This window comes from Mustela erminea, chromosome 5, assembly GCF_009829155.1.
Source record: "Mustela erminea isolate mMusErm1 chromosome 5, mMusErm1.Pri, whole genome shotgun sequence".
NCBI classification, from domain to species: domain Eukaryota; kingdom Metazoa; phylum Chordata; class Mammalia; order Carnivora; family Mustelidae; genus Mustela; species Mustela erminea.
In genome coordinates this window covers 26,942,879-26,963,949 of record NC_045618.1, presented here as the reverse complement: position 1 = coordinate 26,963,949, position 21,071 = coordinate 26,942,879, and the positions used below count along the sequence as shown (strand labels likewise).

Here is a 21,071-nt window from a genome sequence, read left to right as displayed (position 1 = left end):
TGTTGAAGGGCATCTTGGTTCTTTCCACAGTTTGGCGACCATGGCCATTGCGGCTATGAACATTGGGGTACAGATGGCCCTTCTTTTCACTACATCTGTATCTTTGGGGTAAATACCCAGTAGTGCATTTGCAGAGTCATAGGGTAGCTCTATTTTTAAATTCTCAAGGAATCTCCACACTGTTTTCCAAAGTGGCTGCACCAACTTGAATTCCCAACTACAGTGTATGAAGCTTCCCCTTTCTCCACATCCTCTCCAACACACCTTGTTTACTGTCTTGTTAATTGTGGCCATCTTAACTGGTGTAAGGTGGTATCTACGTATGGTTTTGATTTGAATCCCCCTGATGGCTAGTGATGATGAACATTTTTTTTCATGTGTCCGTTAGCCATTTTCTATGTCTTCATTGAAGAAGTGTCTGTTCATGTCTTCTGCCCATTTTTTTTTTTTTTTGACATGATTATCTGTTTTGTGTGTGTTGAGTTTGAGGAGTTCTTTATAGATGTTGGATATCAGCCCTTTGTCTGTATAGTCATTTGTGAATATCTTCTCTCATTCTGTGATTGCCTCTTTGTTTTTTGACTGTTTCCTTTGCTGTGCAGAACCTTTTGATCTTGATGAAGTTGCAACAATTAATTTTCACTTTTGTTTCCTTTGCACTTTTCCATTGCACTACTGGGTATTTACCCCAAAGATACAGATGTAGTGAAAAGAAGGGCCATCTGTACCCCAATGTTTATAGCAGCAATGGCCACAGTCGCCAAACTGTGGAAAGAACCAAGATGCCCTTCAACGGATGAATGGATAAGGAAGATGTGGTCCAATATACACTATGGAGTATTATGCCTCCATCAGAAAGGATGAATACCCAACTTTTGTAACTGGAGTAAGGTGGTATCTCAATGTGGTTTGATTTGACTCTCCCTGATGGCTAGTGATGATAAACATTTTTTCATGTGTCTGTTAGCCATTTGTATGTCTGCATTGGAGCAGTGTCTGTTCATGTCTCCTGCCCATTTTTTTTTTCGTTTATTTATTTTCAGCATAACAGTATCATTATTTTCTCACCACACCCAGTGCTTCATGCAATCTGTGCCCTCTATAATACCCACCACCTGGTACCCCGACCACCCCCCCCCGCCACTTCAAACCCCTCAGATTGTTTTTCAGAGTCCATAGTCTCTCATGATTCACCTCCCCTTCCAATTTACCCCAACCCCTTCTCTCTAACTCCCCATGTTCTCCATGCTATTTGTTATGCTCCACAAATAAGTGAAACCATATGATAATTGACTCTCTCTGCTTGACTTATTTCACTCAGTATAATATCTTCCAGTCCCGTCCATGCTGCTACAAAAGTTGGGTATTCATCCTTTCTGATGGAGGCATAATACTCCATAGTGTATATTGGACCACATCTTCCTTATCCATTCATCCGTTGAAGGGCATCTTGGTTCTTTCCACAGTTTGGCAACCGTGGCCATTGCTGCTATAAACATTGGGGTACAGATGACCCTTCTTTCCACTACATCTGTATCTTTGGGGTAAATACCCAGTAGTGCAATGGCAGGGTCATAGGGAAGTTCTATTTTTAATTTCTTGAGGAATCTCTTCACTGTTCTCCAAAGAGGCTGCACCAACTTGCATTCCCACCAACAGTGTAAAAAGGTTCCTCTTTCTCCACATCCTTTCCAACACATGTTGTTTCCTGTCTTGCTAATTTTGGCCATTCTAACTGGTGTAAGTGGATATCTCAATGTAGTTTTAATTTGGATCTCCCTGATGGCTAGTGATGATGAACATTTTTTCATGTGTCTGATAGCCATTTGTATGTCTTGACTGGAGAAGTGTCTGTCCATATCTTCTGCCCATTTTTTGATATGATTGTCTGTTTTGTGTGTGTTGAGTTTGAGGAGTTCATTATAGATCCTAGATATCAACCTTTTGTCTGTACTGTCATTTGCAAATATCTTCTCCCATTCCATGGGTTACCTCTTTGTTTTCTTGACTGTTTCCTTTGCTGTGCAGAAGCTTTTGATTTTGATGAGGTCCCAAAAGTTCATCTTCGCTTTTGTTTCCTTTGCCTTTGAAGACATATCTTTTTTTCCTTTTTTTTTTTTTAAGATTTCACCTATTTATTTGACAGACAGAGATCATAAGTAGGCAGAGAGGCAGGCAGAGAGAGAGAGGAGGAAGCAGGCTCCCCGTTGAGCAGAGAGCCTGATGTGGGACTCGATCCCAGGACCCAGAGACCACGACCCGAGCCGAAGGCAGAGGCTCAACCCACTGAGCCACCCAGGCGCCCTGGAGACATACCTTGAAAGAAGTTGCTGTGGCTGATATCGAAGAGATTACTGCCTATGTTCTCCTCTAGGATTCTGATGGATTCCTGTCTCACATTGAGGTATTTTATTCTTTTTGAGTTTATCTTTGTGTATGGTGTAAGAGAATGGTCGAGTTTCATTCTTCTACATATAGCTGCCCAGTTTTCCCAGCACCATTTATTGAAGAGACTCTCTTTTTTCCACTGTATATTTTTTCCTGTTTTGTCGAAGATTATTTGACCATAGAGTTGGGGGTCCATATCTGGGCTCTCTACTCTGTTCCACTGGTCTATGTGTCTGTTTTTATGCCAGTACCATGCTGTCTTGGTGATCACAGCTTTGTAGTAAAGCTTGAAATCAGGTAACGTGATGCCCCCAGTTTTATTTTTGTTTTTCAACATTTCCTTAGCGATTCGGGGTATCTTCTGATTTCATACAAATTTTTGGATTATTTGCTCCAGCTCTTTGAAGAATACTGGTGGAATTTTGATCGGAATAGCATTAAAAGTATAGATTGCTCTAGGCAGTATAGACATTTTAACAATGTTTATTCTTCCGATCCAAGAGCATGGAATGGTCTTCCATCTTTTTGTGTCTTCTTCAATTTCTTTCATGAGTGTTCTGTAGTTCCTTGAGTACAGATCAGAAGCTATTATCAACAGTTATATGCCAATAAGCTAAGCAACCTAGATGAAATGGATGCATTCATGGAAAACTGTAAACTCCCAAAATTGAATCAGGAAGAAATTGACAACCTGAATAGACCAATATCTAGCAACGAGATTGAAGCGGTGATGAAAAACCTTCCAAAAAACAAGAGCCCAGGACCTGACGGATTCCCTGGGGAATTCTACCAAACTTTCAAAGAAGAAATAGCACCTCTTCTCTTGAAGCTGTTTCAAAAAATTGAAGCAGAAGGAAAACTTCCTGACTCTTTTTATGAAGCCAGCATTACCCTGATCCCCAAACCAGGCAAAGACCACACCAAAAAGGAGAATTGCAGATCAATATCACTGATGAATATGGATGCTAAGATTCTCAACAAGATCCTAGCCAACAGGATCCAACAGCACATTAAAAAGATTACCCACCATGACCAGGTGGGATTCATCCCTGGGCTACAAGGATGGTTCATCATTCGCAAATCAATCAATGTGATAGAACAAATTAATAAGAGAAAAAAGAAGAACCACGTGGTCCTCTCAATTGATGCAGAAAAAGCATTTGACAAAATCCAGCATCCATTCCTGATTAAAACACTTCAAAGTATAAGGATAGAGGGAACCTTCCTGAACTTCATCAAATCTATCTATGAAAGACCCACAGCAAATATCATCCTCAATGGGAAAAAGCTTGTGTCCTTCCCGTTGAGATCAGGAACACGACAAGGATGCCCACTCTCACCACTCTTGTTCAACATAGTATTAGAAGTCCTAGCAACAGCAATCAGACAACAAAGAGAAATTAAAGGTATCCAAATTGGTAATGAAGAAGTCTAACTCTCTCTATTTGCAGATGACATGATTCTTTATATGGAAAACCCAAAAGTCTCTACCCCCAAACTACTAGAACTCATACAGCAATTCAGCAACGTGGCAGGATACAAAGTCAACGTGCAGAAATCAGTGGCTTTCTTATACACTAATAATGCAAAGACAGAAAGGGAAATTAGAGAATCGATTCCATTTACTATAGCACCAAGAACCATAAGATACCTGGGAATAAACCTAACCAAAGAGGTAAAGGATCTGTACTCTTCTGCCCATTTTTTGATGTGATTATCTGTTTTGTATGTATTGAGTTTGAGGAGTTCTTTATAGATCCTGGATATCAACTTTTTGTCTGTACTGTCATTTGCAAATATCTTCTCCCATTCCATGGGTTCCCTCTGTTTTTTCACCATTTCCTTTGCTGTGCAGAAGCTTTTGATCTTGATAAAATACCAAAAGTTCATTTCCACATTTGTTTCTTTTGCCTTTGGAGACACATCTTGAAAGAAGTTGCTGTGGCCAATGTTGAAGAGGTTATTGCCTATGTTCTCCTCTAGGATTCTGATGGATTCCTGCCTCATGTTGAGGTCTTTTATCTATTTCAAGTTTATCTTTGTGTATGGTGTAAGAGAATGGTCAAATTTCATTCTTCTACATGTAGCTGTCCTATTTCCCCAGTACCATTTATTGAAGAGACTGTCTTTTTTCCACTGTATTTTTTTTCCTTATTTGTCTAAGATTATTTGACCATAGAGTTGCAGGTCCATATCTGGGCTCTCTACTCTGTTCCACAGCTCTATGTGTCCATTTTTGTGCCAGTACCATGCTCTCTTAATGATCACAGCTTTTAAAAATTAAAAATCCCTTAACGGAACTTTGGAACAACATCAAGCAGAATAAGATTGCATTATAATATCTAAGAAGAAGAGAAAGAGAAAGAAAACTATTTGAAAAAAGTAATGGTTGACAGCTTCTCTAACTTGACAAGGAAATAGACATCTACATCCATACGTCCCAGAGAATTCCAAATAAAATGAACCCCAAAAGATCTACACCATACACATTAATAAAATGGCCAAAGTTAGAGATAAAGAATCTTAAAAGCAGCAAGAGGAAAATAATTTCATATATATAAGAGCAAGCCCATAAGGATACCATCAGACTTCTCAGCAGAAATTTTACAAGCCAGAAGAAAGTGACTGAAGGGAAACAATAATAGCAACAAAAATAACAACAAAAACAAAACCAAAAAACAAAAACAACTTCCAACCAGCAATCTTTTACTTGGCAAGGTTTTCATTCAGAATTGAAAGGGAGAGATTTAAGAGTTTTCCAGATAAATAAGAAAAAGCTGGAGGAGTCCTTTGAATAAATATATTGTAGTGCTGGGTCATAGGATAGTTCTATTTTTAACTTTTTGAGGAACCTCTATACTGTTTTCAAGAGAGGGGATAGTTCGATGATGGACATTAAGAAAGGAACGTGAGGTAATGAGCACTGGGTGTACACAATTGATGAATCACTAAATTCAACCACTGAAACTAGTAATGCAGTATATGTTAACTAAATTGAATTTAAATAAAAAAGTTGAAGTAGTTTGTCAATAATAAACTTGCCTTTTGAGAACTGTTAAAGGAACTTCTTTAAGCTGAAAAAAAATGGCACTAATTAAGAAAAACAAAAATATAACAAAAGTGAAAATCTCAGTGAAAAAGGAAAATATATAGTAAAGATAGTGGATTAATCACTTATAAGTATGAAGGTTCAACAAAAGTAGTACAATTAGCTGAAACCATAATAATTACTTAAGGAAAGCAAAAATATAAGGATGTAAAATGTGACATAGAAAATGTAAAACTCAGTGTGATGTGTAGTAAAAATGTAAAGTTTTGGAATTTGTTCAAATTTAAGTTGCTGCAAGCTTAAGACAGACTATTATATACATATAGGATGCTTATGTGAAACTTCATGGTAACTACAAAGCTAGAATGCATAATAAATACACGCCAAGATATGAGAAAACAATCCTAATGTAACACTAAAGAAAACCATAAAACCACAAAGGAAGGGGGAAAGAGACGAAAGGGTCAGATGGGAACTACAAAATAATTAATAATAATAATAATAATAATAATAATAATAAAATAAAATAAAATAAAAAATAAAAGCCAGAAAACAATACAAAGAAATGGTAATAATAATTGATATACTTATCAATACTTTAAATGTCAATGGACTAAATTCTCCAATCAAGAGAGTTGCTGAGCAGTTAAAAAAAAAACCGTAAAACAAGATATTTACATAATTCCTACAAGAAAGTCATTTCAGGGGCACCTGGGTGGCTCAGTGGGTTAAAAGCCTCTGCTTTTGGCTCAGGTCGTGAACCCAGGGTCTCTCTGCTCAGCGGGGAACCTGCTTCCTCCTCCTCTCTCTCTGCCTGCCTCTCTGCCTACTTGTGATCTCTGTCTGTCAAATAAATAAAGTCTTTAAAAAAAAAAAAAAGCCATTTCAGAAGTGACTTCAGACCAAAAGTGAAGGGATGGAGAAAAGATTCCATGCAAATGGAAATGAAAATAAATCTGGTGAGGCTGTAGTCACATCAGACAACACAGACTTTAGAACGAAGATTGTAGTAAAAGGTAAAGAAAGGAATTACGTAAAGATAAAGGGGTCAGTATTCAGCAAGAAGATAGAACATATGTATGCTTTGGACATAGGAGCACCTAAATATATAAATAAATATTAAGCCAAATAAAGGGAGAAATTTACACCATGCAATAATGGTAGGGAGTTTTCATACCCCACATCAATGTATAGACCATCCAGATAGAAAATCAATAAGAAAACATTGATTTTAAGTCATACACTAGAGTAAATGGACTTTAAAGATGTATGCAGAACATGGTATCCAAAAACAAAAATACACATTTTCCTCATGTGCACAGGGAACATCCTATAAAATAGAACATACAGTAGACCACAAAGCAAGTCTCAATAAATTCAAGAAAATTGAAATCACATCAGTCATCTTCTCGGGGGGTGACTGGGTGGCTCAGTTGGTTAGATGACTGCCTTTGGCTCAGGTCATGGAGTCCCAGGATTGAGTCCCACATCAGTCTCCCTGCTCAGTAGGAGTCTGCTTCTCCAGCTGACCTCTGTCCTCTCATGCTCTTTCTCTCTCAAATAAATAAATAAAATCTTTAAAAAAAATCTTCTCTGATGACAATGGTATGAAACTAGAAATGAATTAAAAAAGAAAACTGGTGGGGCGCCTGGGTGGCTCAGTGGGTTAAGCCGCTGCCTTCGGCTCAGGTCATGATCTCAGGGTCCTGGGATCGAATCCCGCATCGGGCTCTCTGCTCAGCAGGGAGCCTGCTTCCTCCTCTCTCTCTCTCTCTGCGTGCCTCTCTGCCTACTTGTGATCTCTCTCTGTCAAATAAATAAATAAAATCTTAAAAAAAAAAGAAAACTGGAAAAGCACAAAAATGTGTTGATTATACAACATGCTAGTGAACAAGCAATGGGTCATCTAGAAATGAGAGAATTTAAAAAAAAATCATTTGTTTACCCAAAAGAGAGAGAGTGTGAAAGAGTACAAGCTTGAGGAGGGACAGAGGGAGAACATTTTGGGGGGCTTTTCTAGTTTTTTGAGTGAGGCTTGGATGGTTATGTACTTCCTCTCCTTAGCACTGCTTTTGCCATATTCCAAAGGTTTTGGACCAATGTGTCTTCATTCTCATTGGTTTCCATGAATTGTTTAAGTTCTTCTTTAATTTAATGGTTGACCCAAACATTCTTGAGCAGGATGGCGTTTAGTTTCCAAATTGAACAAATTCTAAATTGTTTGAATTTCTTTGAAACATTCTCTTGTGACTGACAAGAAACTGACTGTGACAGTTTCAAAGCATTGTGGTTTGCGAATATGTAGGGAATAATCTCGATCTTTGGTATCAGATAAGACCGAATTTGTGACCCAGTATGTGGTCTATTCTGAAGAAAGTTCCATGTGCGCTTGAGAAGATTGAGTATTCTCTTGTTTTAGGGTAGAAAGTTCTTTGTATATCTATGAGGCCCATCTGGTTCAGTGTCATTCAAAGCTCTTGTTTCTTTGTTGATTTTCTGCTTAAATAATCTGTCTGTTGCTGAGAGTGGAGTGCTGAGGTCTCCTACAATTAATGTATTATTTATTATCAATATGTCTCTATTTTTGGTTAACAGTTGGCTTATGTAGTTGGCTGCTTCCATGTTGGGGGCACAGATATTTACAATTGTTAGATCTTCTTGTTGGATAAACACTTTAAGAAAGATATAGTGTCCTTCTGTATCTCTAATTATAGTCTTTAGCTTAAAATCTAATTTGTCTGATATGAGAATATTTTTTAAATATTTTATTTATTTATTTGACAGAAAGAGAAATCACAAGTAGGCAGAGAGGCAGGCAGGAGGGTGAGGGAAGCAGGCTCCCTGCTGAGCAGAGAGCCCGATGCTAGGCTCTATCCCAGGACCCTGAGATCACGACCTGAGCCTAAGGCAGAGGCCTAATCCACTGAGGCACCCAGGTGCCCCTGATAGGAGAATTGTCACCCCAGTTTTCTTTTGAAGTCCATTGGCATTAAAGATGTTTCTCCATCACTACACTTTCAGTCTGGATGTAACTTTAGGTTCAAAATGAGTCTCTTGTGGGCAAAATATGGATGGGTCTTATCTTTTTATCTAATCTTCAACCTTGTGCCATTTTATGGGAGCAATTAGGCCATTCACGTTGAGCATGATTATTGAAAGATAAGATTTTATTGTCATCATGTTTTCTGTGAAATCCTTGTTTCTTTGGATTGTCTCTGTATATTTCTGTTCTATATCACTCTTGGAGTCTTTTTCCTTTTATAGAACCCCCCTTAATATTTCTGGCAGGGTCAGCTTAGTGGTCATATTCTTTCAGTCTCTGCAGGCCCTGGAAGCTCCTTATCCTTCCATCCATTCTGAATGACAGCCTTATTGGATAAAGAATTCTTGGCTGCATGTCCTTCTCATTTAGTACCCTGAATATGTCTTGCCAGCACTTTTTGGCTTGCCAGGTCTCTGTGGACAAGTCTGACATTATTCTGATGTTCCTACCTCTGTATGTAAGGAATCTCTTCCCCCTAACTTTCCTTGAGATGGTTTCTTTTGGTTCTAAGATTTGTGAGTTTTACTATTACTTGCTGGGGCATTGGTCTGTTTTCCTTGATCTTGGGAGGGGTCCTCTCTGCCTCTAGGACAGTAATGTTTGTTTCATTCCCCAGATTAGGGAAGTTCTTGGCTTTTATTTGCCCCAATATATCTTCTAGTTTTCTCTCTCTCCACTCCCTCAGGGTCCCAATAATTCTAACATTGGAATGTTTCATGGCATAATTTATTTCTCTAATTCTGTTTTCATGGATTCTGTTTGTTCCAGGCCTCCTCCTGTTCCTCCTTTTCTATCAGTTTGTCTTCTAAATCACTAATTCATTCCTCTGCCACATTTACCCTAGCTGTTAGAGTATCTAGATTAGATTAGATCTCATTGATAGCATTTTTTATTTCTGCCAAATCAGCTCTCATTTCTCCCCTTAGAGAATCTATGTTGTCTTTAATAGTTTTCTCCAGCCTAGCTTTATAACTACCTTGAAGTCTATTTCTGACATTTTGCTTATATCCATATCCATTAGATCTGTGGGAGAAGTCATTGTTTCTGGATCTTTTCCTTTTGGGAGTTTCTATTCCTAGTCATTTTGTTGAGTGTGGTTGAGGGCATGTACAGCCAATAATATCAACCACAATCCATGCAATGTGCACCCTGGTAAACTTCAGAGCAATCAGAAGCCGCCACCACAAAAACAAAACAAACAAGCAAACAAACAAAACAACAACAAAACAAACCCACAAACAACAACAAAAAACAAAAAAAGTCAGCAAAACAAAATAAAACACCTAACCATAATGAAACCCAAGAATAAGATTTATAACGTACAAAAACAAAAACAAACAAACAAACAAAAAGACACACACATGTGTGTGCACACACATATACATACAAACAGCACACACACACACACACACACACACACACACACACACACAAGAAACCCAAAATAAAAGGGGAGGGGATGAAGGGAAGGTGGCTATAATCCCTCAATGTGAGCGAGGAAGGATAATTCAGTTCTACCTGGGTATATTTTGTTTTTTTTTCTTATAGAAATCTACCTCCCAGAGATAAGGGGAAATTAAAACTGGTATACGTGTGAAGGCAGTATTAAATAGGGGAAAAAGACTACATTGAAGTTTATATCTCTCTCTACATATATAAGGAAAAAGAAAAAAAGTATATGTGTGGAAAAGTTCAGTTAAAAAGTTACTATGAGATATGTTGTATTAAATATCTAGTTGAAATGATAAGTAGTTAAAAAAAAAAAGAAGAAGCATGAGAAAGAATTACAAAGAGAGAGAAAAGTTGTATCTAAGAAATACACAGGTCACGAGGCAACACCAGGAGCTTAGTATACTGTTTCCCCCATGGTGTTGGGGTTTTACTGTTTTATGAGGGCCTTGGGATTGTTGTTCTCTTGTTCTTCTAACATATTCTGGGGAAGGGGCTTGCCACATTGTTTTTCAGTCAATCCTACTTGGGTGGATTTGCCCTGCCCCCTATCAAGGGGCTGGGCTCCATGGAAAGTTTTTTTGGGCTTTTGTTCTTTGGAGGCTTTTGTTCTCTGGCAGCTTTTCACACCTTTTCAGAGGGTCAGAACAAGTAAACTGTCCACACTCAGACCTCTTCCTTAGAGGAGAGAAACCACAGTCTGCTCTTCTCTGAATCCTCCAGAACACACAGTCTTTCCTTTGTAAGTGCTGATAAAAACTGTAGCCTCCCACAGATGGTGCATGTCCTCCAGAGATCCTCCAGTGGTGGATCCTGATGCCCACTTGTCTCTGCTCCCCCATGTGCCACCAAAACCATGAGCAATCCCAGTCTGGGTGACCTTGGCCCTGGTGGCAGCGAGCCCCAGCTTTGTGGGCACAAGTCCAAACCAGGTCCTCTCAGGTATGGGCAGTGGCAGCAGTAGTGGTGGCTGCCAGCCCCAGGACCATGAACTCAAATCTGAGCCAGGTCCTCTCAGGTGTGGGCAGCTGCTACAGCCAGCCCTGGAACTGCAGGCTTAGGTCCACCTTTGCCCCTTAAGCCCCTGTGTTCTGTTTGAGTGCTGTTATCCATCCCTTCCCATCATGCCACCACCAATCTCCAAGCTTTTGCTGGTCCCCAGGCACAGGACACTTTTGCACTGGGGTATTACTTTCCAATGGCTAGATTCTGGCAACTCCATCCCCTTTCTGTTTATCCTCCAATATCTGTCCATGCAATCACAACTCTGTCTTTTGAACTTCTCAGCTGATGATCCTCTGCCCCCATAAAGATCCATATGTGTATAATCTTTTTTTTTTTTAATATGTGGGAAGAGCGAGATCATTTTTTTAAAGATTTTTATTTATTTATTTGACAGACAGATCACAAGTAGGTAGGCAGAGAGAGAGGAGGAAGCAGGCTCCCCACTGAGCAAAGATCCCAATGCAGGACTCGATCCCAGGACCTTGGGATCATGATCTGAGGTGAAGGCAGAGGCTTTAACCCACTGAGCCACCCAGGTGCCCCCATACGTGTATAATCTTATATCTCAGGTTGATTTTATTTATGGGTGTTCATAGTAACTTGGTAGATTTCTAGCTAAATTCAGGGGACCAATTGAAATGGAGTCCCCCACTCCTCCACCATCTTGGGAAACCTCAGCAAAAGTGGTTTTAAGAGAAATGTTTATAGCAATTCCTCCTACCTCAAGAAATAAGAAAAATCTCAAATAATCTAACTTCATACCTAAAACAACTAAAAAAATAAGAACAAAGCACAAAGTTAGTAGAAGGAAATAAATAATAAAGATCAGAGCAAATATAAATGAAATAGAAATAAATTTTTTTTTAAAAAAAAGGTCAATGAAACTAAGGTCTGGTTCTTTGATAACCATGGGGAAAAGAGAGAGGGCTCAAATAAACAAAATTGCAAATAAGAAATTACAACTGATATCATATAAATACAAAGGATTATAAGACTACTATGAACAATTGCCTGCCAACAAATTGGAGAACATAGAGAAACTGGGCAAATTCCCAGAAACACATCATTTTCCAAGACCAAATCAAGAAGAAATAGAAAATCTGAACGGATAAATTACTAGTAAAGAGATCAGGTCAGTTTTCAAAAACCTCCCAACTAACAATAGTTCAAGACCAGATGGTTTCATTAGTGAATTATACTAAACATTGAAAGATTTAATGCTTATCCTTCTCAAAAATATTTCAAAAAATTTGAAGAGAAGGGAATGCTTCCAAACTCATTTTATGAGGCCAGCATTACCCTAATAGAAGAATCACGCAAGGATACCACAAAAAAAGAAAATTACAAGCTAATATTCTTAATGACCACAGACACAAAACTACTCAATAAAATATTAGCAAAATGAACTGGACAACATTAAAAAGATAATGCACAATGATCAAGTGGGAATTATTCCAGGGATTCAAGAATAGTTCAACATTTGTAAATCAAAAAATGTAACATATCACATTAACATCTAGAAGGATAAAAATCACATGGTCATCTCAATAGATGCAGAAAAAACATTTGACAAAATTCAACATCGATTTATGATAAAAATTCAATGAAAAGGAAATAGAAGGGTCACACTTCAATATAATGTAAGCTACATAGGACAACTACCCAGCTAATATCCCAAAAGTGAAAAGCTGAAAGAGTTTCCTGTAAGATCAAGTACAGGACAAGGATGCTCACTCTGTCAGTTTTATTCAAGAAAATATTGGAAGTCCTAGCCAGGACAATTAGACTAGGAGGTGAAAGATCAATACACTGAAAACTATAACACTTTTATGAATGAAACTGAATAAGATATAAATAAATGGAAATGTATTTCATGCTCATGGATTGAAAGAATCAATATTGTTAAAAATGTTCAAACTACCCAAAGAAATCTATAGATTCACTGCAATCGCTATCAAATTTCCAATGGCATTTTTCACAAGACTACAGCAAATAATACAAAAATTTGTATGAAATCACAAAAGACCCCAGATAGCCAAAGCAATTTTGAGAAAGAAACAATAAAGGTGGGATATCAAGCTTCCTGAATTCAAACTATATTACAAAGCTATAGTACACTAAACCAGTGTGGTATTGGCATAAAACACACACACACAAAGATCTGTTCCATTGGCTGAGAGACTAAAAATAAACCCACTCATACACGGATCATTAATTTACAACAAAGAGTCAAGAACATACAATAAAGAAAGGACATTTCTTCAAAGAATGGTATTGGAAAAACTAAATCCACAGGCAAAATAATGAAACTGAACCACTATCTTATACCAAACACAAAATTAACCTAATATGGATTAGAGAATTGAATGTAAGACCTGATCCCATAAAATTCATAGAAGAAAACATAGGTGGTGAGCTCCTTGACAATGGTCTTAGTGATGTTTTTGTGGATCTTACTTCAAAGTTAAGGGAAACAAAGCAAAAATAAAAACTGGGACTACATTACCTAATCCCGTAATGGAGCTATGTCAATCTTAGTTGCATTAATAGTGAATATTTCTTGTCTTAACAATCTTGTCAAATTATAATATTGATTGGACCATGTCCCATTTAGGTGTCTGCTTAACTCTTTCGACAGATTAGTGGCAATAGAAAGGTCATTATAGGCCACGGAGGTTATGCAAAGTCCAGAAAGTGATTGGATGCATCCGGTCGTCAATAGTTTCTGCAGAATGTCCACTTGTTCCTGGATTAGATCTACTTGCTGATTGACGATCATAATACCGGCTTGAAGGTGGCCATTAATTAGTTCTTGTGTGGCGAGGGCTTCTGCAACTCCGGTAGTTAGGTTATTAAGAGTGGAGGCAGTCTGTACAGACGTGGTGAGAGCTACAGCCGCTGCAGTTGCTGGAGCTGCGGGGGCTGCTACAGCGGCAATAATGGCTGCCGTGATCCCAAAGTCTCTTTTATGTCTTGAGAGCAATACAGGCAAATCGTTAGGATTTACAGAAACAGGCATGGGAATGAAAGTAGGTATACAGGAGGGAGGATGGCAGACTCATTCGTCAGTGGCATGGGGAACGGCCAGGCTTTCACTATTGGCCATTGGTGCATCTGTTGAAGGGATGCTGGTGTCGCCAGGATCGCTATCAGGCCGAGCATCAGGACGGGGTGGGCCATGTTGATCGATTCTTCTAATCAGTCACTCCGGGACCCAGATAGGCACTTGGGCATCCTGTGGAAAAAAGACAAACAGAACCTCGGTGCCATCTTAGGACCAGGTCAGGGCCTCTCCATTGGCCCATGAGTATATCCTTCCACTTTGCCTGGGCTAGAGTGCGTTCGGTAACTGCCGCATGCCTGTCCGCTGCAGATGTACCATTGTGGTCCAAGGACAAAAAATTTAAAATGTAAAGGGTGAGAGATGTAAGATCACGGGGTGACTTGTAGTCATCCCCTATTCCCCCTTTTCTTATTTTTTGTAAGCATCGTTTGAAGGTGCCATTGGCGCGTTCAATTATTCCTTGACCTTGTGGATTGTAGGGTATACCTGTAGTATGGACTATACCAAATTGACTCAGGAATTGATGGATAGATTTTGATGTATATGCAGGTCCATTATCTGTCTTTATTTGTTTTGGGATACTCCAATCTGCGAAGCATCGTAGGCAGTGTGTGATGACTTGTTTTGAATTCTCCCCCGTGAGGGGAGTAGCCATTATGATACCCGAATAAGTGTCCACTGATATATGTACGTACTTTTGTTGCCCGAATTCAGGTACATGTGTGACATCTATTTGCCACAGGTTATTAGCTTGAAGGCCTTTGGAATTTACCCCCAAGAAAGGCTGAGGGAGTAATGTGGCACAATTCCCACAGGTCCTTACCATATCTCTTGCCTGTTCTTTGGTGATATGGAATCTATATCTTAAGGTATTAGAATTCACGTGCCATTTGCTATGGAACAGCTTCGCCTGTTCTAAGGTAGGGCAAATAAGTTGGAAACGACTATTGTGATCTGCTAGAGCATTGCCCTCGGATAATGGTCCCGGTAGGCTTATATGGGCTCTGATGTGATCTATAAAAAATGGTGCAGTGCACAGTTGCACAACCTCTTGTAGTTGCCTTAAGATCCATGGAATAGGTGAATCACTTAAGGAGAGGATGGCTGTTTCAATATTTTTTGTTGCATTTACCACGTATTGACTATCAGAAATAATATTTAGGGGAGTGTCTGAAAATCTTTGGAGCACTAGGAGTACTACTAGTAGCTCTACTTGTTGAGCCGACCTGGCAGGAACTATGACTGGGTTCACGATTCCATTTATGATATAAGCTCCTGTGCCCTCTTTACTTCCATCTGTAAAGACAGTAGAGGCTTCTTTTAGTGGTGTCGATCTACTAATTTTCGGTAGTATGAATTCAACACTTTTTGTGAATTCTATAAGTGGGTGTGAAGGATAATGATTATCAAATTCTGTTGAGTAAGAGGTGGTCAGTATCGCCCAATCATCTAGGGTAGCACATAGTAGGTGAATCTGTTCCTTAGTATACGGCATGATGCAATTGTCAGGTATGATTCCAAGAGTAGAAATACAAACAGTGATCAATTTCTTAGCTAGCATGGCTACTGCAACTGGATATGTTGTGGTTATCCGAGGAAGAGTGTTTGGGATGTACAGCCATTGTAAGGGCCCACCTTGCCATAGCACTCCAGTAGGTGAAGAAGGGGATGGAATCACTATGGCTTGGACTATCTGGCTAGGATCAAATCTATCTGCTTAAGTCAAGGCAAGTCTGTCCTCCACGATTTTCAAAGCCTGTTTCAGTAAGGCTCCTAGGAGAGTCTAGACGGGCATCACCCTTCAGAATATCAAACAATGGTTGTAATTCTCCTGTAGTTATTTTCAGGTAGGGTCGCATCCAATTTATGTCTCCCAATAATTTTTGGAAATCATTGAGTGTTTGTAATTTGTCAGTTCTAATGGAGGCTTTTGAAGGTTTTACCATGGTATTGTATAGTTTCATGCCTAAATAGTCTTTGATGTTGGAAGCCTGTATCTTTTCGGGGGCTATAATTAACCCCCATGAATTTAGCTCTTTTTGTAACATTACTAAGGCTTCTGAAACTGTAGTAGAGTCAGATCCACACAACAATATGTCATCCATGTAATGGTAACACATTAAATCAGGGTAAGTCTCTCTAATAGGCTGTATGGCTTTAGAAACATATAATTGACACATAGTGGGGCAATTAGCCATGCCCTGAGGGAGGATAGTCCACTCATATCTTTGGTCAGGCTCTGCATGATTAATAGAAGGTAGGGTAAAGGCAAATTTAATTGTATCCTCAGGATGCAGAGGGATAGAGAAAAAGCAATCTTTTATGTCAACCACTATTGATGGCCAGCTTCTCGGTAAGGCGGTCCCAGCTGTATTTGGTCCCATGTTCTGCATTTGCTTATTAATTTCTCTAAGATCATGTAAAAGTCTCCATTTACCAGATTTCATTTTAATAACAAAGATAGGTGTATTCCAAGGTGAGGTAGAAGGTTTCATATGGCCCACCTCTAACTGTTCCTGTACCAGGGCTTTAGCAGCCAATAGTTTTTCATTAGTAAGGGGCCACTGAGGCACCCAGCAGGGCGTATCTGTCTTCCACGTTATTTTCATTGCCTCAGTGGCCCTTACCGAAAACCCAGGCCTTGCCCCTTATATTCTGAGGTGAAAGGAATGGTGTCTATTTTACCTTGCTCCTGTTTCCCGAACCCTTTTTGTTGTGTGTATCCCATTTTCTGCATCATAGCTATTGATTGGGGGCTGTATATTGTTTCAGTTGTCAGGTGGATGTTCATCTGTTCCAAAACGTCTCGTCCCCAGAGGGAAATAGGAATATTGCAGACATAGGGCTGAAAAGTTCCCCTATGGCCTTCGTCATCCTCCCACACAAGGGTAGCTGTGCTTTGATTAGGACTTTGAGTGATTCCTAAACCCCTGAGTGTTTGTTTTGCTTGTGTTAGGGGCCATCTCGGAGGCCACTCTTGTTGGCTGATGATGCTCTTATCAGCGCCTGTATCCAGTAACCCTAAAAATTTTCTTCCTTGCACCTTGAGGGTAATTATGGGCCTATCAGTCATATCCAGGGTCAGGCATGTTAGGTCAACTCCCGTAGACCCCAAACCTCCCGTACCTCTTTCTTTTCCTTTACTGGGAAAGGCTTCATGATGGCTAGGGAGTATGAGAAGTTGAGCTATCCAATCTCCTGGGCTAATTGCAGTAACTCCCCTTGGGGAAGACACCAGCATCTTGATCTCTCCCTCATTATCTGAATCTATTACCCCAGGGTGAACTATCAGATCTTTGAGATAAGTGGAGCTTTGGCCAAGTAATAAACCTACAGTACCATGAGGGGGGCCCCCTCTTAGATCGGAAGCTAATGCTTGAATGCCCATCTCCGGTGTTTGGACCATTCGGGCGGCTGCTCTGATATCGAGCCCTGCTGATCCAGAGGTTGCACGCCTTTCTCCGAGGGAGGATACCATGTCCTGGGCATTTGCGTTAGCGCCCCATAAATTTGTGTCGGGCCCCAGGGCGCGGGGCCCTGCTTCCCGTTTTTTGAGTCATTGGACTGAATCCAGTTATTCGGTGGCAGGGGATTTCCTTGAATATCTTTCTGGGACCTACATTCATTAGCCCAATGATTCCCTTTACGGCAACGAGGGCACAACCCAGGTGCGGGCTTGACTGGTCTAGGAGATCCTTTACCCTCTGGACAATCCCTCTTAAGATGACCATCCCTTACACAAAGGAAACAAGCCTTGGAAGAACTCCTGGTTCCTCCATTGAAGCTTCTTATCCCTTGGGCTACTGCTGCTGCCATAACTTGGCCCTGAACAACTGTATCAGTGATGTCTCGACACACTTTGATATACGTAGTCAGGTCCTTAGACTTCCAAGGGCGGATAGCCTCTCTACACCATTTATTTGCTTGTTCATAGGCTAATTGTTTAACAAGGGGCATTGCTTGGTCCACATCCCCAAATATGCGCCTTGCTACTTGGAGCAGACGATCTACAAAGTCAGCATAGAGTTCATTAGGCCCCTGCAACACCTTGGAAAGTTGTCCCTGCAAATCTCCAGAACCCTGTATGGTCTTCCAAGCCCTAGTGGCTGCAGCTGCTATCTGTACATACACCCCTGGGGGGTACCCAATCTGATTGTTTTGTCCCACAAATTGACCTCCTCCCATGAGCATGTCAATATTCCAGTGGGTATTTCCTGATGCGGCGTTATGCCAGGCAGTTTCTGAGCTACACTCTTGCCAAGCAGTTTTCCATATCAAGTATTGTCCACCAGACAGAGGTGCTTTTGCCATGTTAGTCCAATCGTCTGGGGTAAGGTTCATGCTACTGACTGCTTCCAAAAGTGAAAGTGTATAAGCAGCCTGTGGCCCATAAGTAGTGACTGCTTCCTTAAACTGTTTAATAAGTTTGAAGTCTAGTGGTTGATGAAACCTCTGTTGATTTTGATCTTCTAACACTGGGTATACAAGAGGGGAGGGTTTAGTAAAGTCCGTAATGTCCCTCCATCCTGCATTTCTACATTCTGGACAACCAACTGCATGCCCCTAGGGAGCATGAAGTGTTATATGGTGGCGGCCATTCTGCAGGTGGTGCTATAGGCCTACATTCAGGGGTAGGAATTCTTGACTTTCTGACAGAGGGCGCTAGGGAGTCATATTTTTTCCCGGCTTCTTTGTATGTCCTTCCCTTTAAAGGTTCGTTAGGGACTTTCTCTTTTAATTTTAAGTGCGTCATGGCTTCCCCAAGCTCATCTTCAGAGGAGCTCTCCTCTGAACTTTCTCCCCCTCTGCTAGATCCTGCCTTAGAGGCTTCTCTGACCTGCTCCATCACCTCAACACCTTCCTCGATAACATTTTTAACTGTTTTATGGTTAGAGTCTAAACAGGAGCGTACTAGCTTCCAAATAGCCATCATACCTAGCGGCAGTGGCTCTTGTCGGTCCCGCTTACGTAGTTCTTCCCCCAAATGTTCCCATTGGGAATATTAAGAAGTCCTTCCTCTACAAACCAAGGACATAGTTCCTCAACCTTTTTCAAGAACTGCCGAGCTGCTTTCGTTTTTAGCGGAGTGCTGTTAGCCTTAAGCACTTCCGTCTTAGTAAACTTTGATCCCATTATTTCTCATCCTATGCCTAGGAACCCTTTTACTTCTTGTCCGATACTTAGTACTTTCTAACTTCTCATCCTATACTTAGGAACTTTCTTATCTGAAATTTTGTGCGCACTTACCGGATCGTTGCGTTCACTGAGAACTCCTCAGTTTCCGAGGGTTCCCAGGTTTCGGCACCACTTGTTGCTCTCACCAGCAAGAACGACCAGGAGACCTCAGCGAAGGAAGCTTTATTTCTGGGTAGCTGTTGGGATCTCCCCTTTCACCGCCCGCACATGTGTATATACACCAAAGTTGTACAACCAATCACTTGCAGCCACATAGATACAAGAGGCATTTTGGAGTACTTCCTTAATCCTCAGTTCCACCTACTGGCTCGCATCCAGCCGCCATCTTAATGGCGTGTTTACTTTCGGGCACTGACACTACATCAAACTAAAAAGTTTTGCCCAATGTTGAAGAGCTTATTGCCAATGTTCTCCTCTAGGATTTTGATGGATTCCTGTCTAACATTGAGGTCTTTCATCCATTTTGAGTTTACCTTTGTGTACGGTATAAGAGAATGGTCAAGTCTATGGTCTATACATAGCACAGCGACTTCTTTCAAGACACATCTCCAAAGGCAAAGGAAACAAAAGCAAAAATGAACTTTTGGGACTTCATCAAGATAAAAATCTTCTGCACAGTGAAGCAAACAGTCAGCAAAGCAAAGAGGCAACCTACAGAATGGAAGAATATATTCACAAATGACACTACAGACGAAGGGCTTATAAGCAAGATCTATAAAGAACTTCTCAAATGCACACCCCAAAATCAGATGATCAGGTCAAAAAATGGGCAGAAGGCATGAACAGACACTTCTCCAATGAACACATATTAATGGTTAGCAGGCACATGAAAAAAATGTTCATCATAATTGGCCATCAGGAAAATTAAAATCAAAACCACATTGAGAGGGGCGCCTGGGTGACTCAGTGGGTTAAGCCTCTGCCTTTGGCTCAGGTCATGATCTTAGGGTCCTGGGATCGAGCCCCACATCTGGCCCTCTGCTCAGCAGTGAGCCTTCTTCCCCCTCTCTCTGCCTGCCTCTCTGCCTACTTGTGATCTCTCTCTCTGTGTCAAAACAAACAAACAAACAAAACAAACAAACAAAAAAACACATTGAGATAAAATCTTACACCAGTTAAAATGGCAAAGAAACAACAAATGTTGGGGAGGATGTGGAGAAAGGGAAACCCTCTTACTCTGTTCATGGGAATGCATGTTGGTGCAGCCAACTTGGAAAACAGTAAGGAGGTTCCTCAAAATACTAAAAATAAAGCTACCCTATGACCCTGAAATTGCACTACTGAGTATTTACCCCCAAAATACAGATGTAGTGTACCCCTAATCAATCCACTTTCCAGTGGGTCACTTCTGTTGTCTCTCTCCCCCTTCTGTTTATCCTTTGATATCAGCCTGATTGTTCCCACTCTGATTTTCCTCTCCACTGGTGTCTTCTGCTCCCATAGAGATCCAGAAGTGTATAATCCTACATCTAGGGCTGATTTCATGGGTGTTCAAGAGTGTTCTGGTAGGTAATTAGCTCACTTACGGGACCAGTTGAAACAGGGTCTCCTACTTCTCCTCCATCTTTCCCTTCCTCTCTGAGGAAGTTCTAAAGGAAAAACAAGCAAACAAAAAAAACTAAAATGCTTCTGCACAGTGAAGGAAAACATTATCCAAAAAAAAAAGGCAATCTGCTAAATGAGAAGAAATACTTGTAAGTAACATATTCAATGGGGGTAAATACATAGAATATATAAAGAACTCCTACAACTGAACAACATGAAAAAACAGCCCAGTTAATAAATGGTCAGAGGATCTGAATAGACATTTTCCCAAAGAAGACATAGAGATGGCTAACAGGCAAATGAAAACATGTTCAACATCAGTAATTATTGAG

At 40.2% G+C, this 21,071-nt stretch overlaps 1 protein-coding gene across 1 annotated transcript; it reads right to left on the bottom strand.

Annotated features, from left to right (window-relative positions):
* Positions 1-13,440: 13,440 nt before the first annotated feature.
* LOC116590063 lies at positions 13,441-14,131 on the bottom strand. The gene is made up of 2 exons (XM_032341734.1): positions 14,041-14,131; positions 13,441-13,969 (listed from the first exon to the last, which is right to left on the bottom strand). The coding sequence occupies exons 1-2, from the start codon at positions 14,112-14,114 to the stop codon at positions 13,441-13,443; spliced, it is 603 nt and encodes a 200-aa protein (XP_032197625.1). The 5' UTR covers positions 14,115-14,131.
* Positions 14,132-21,071: the final 6,940 nt, after the last annotated feature.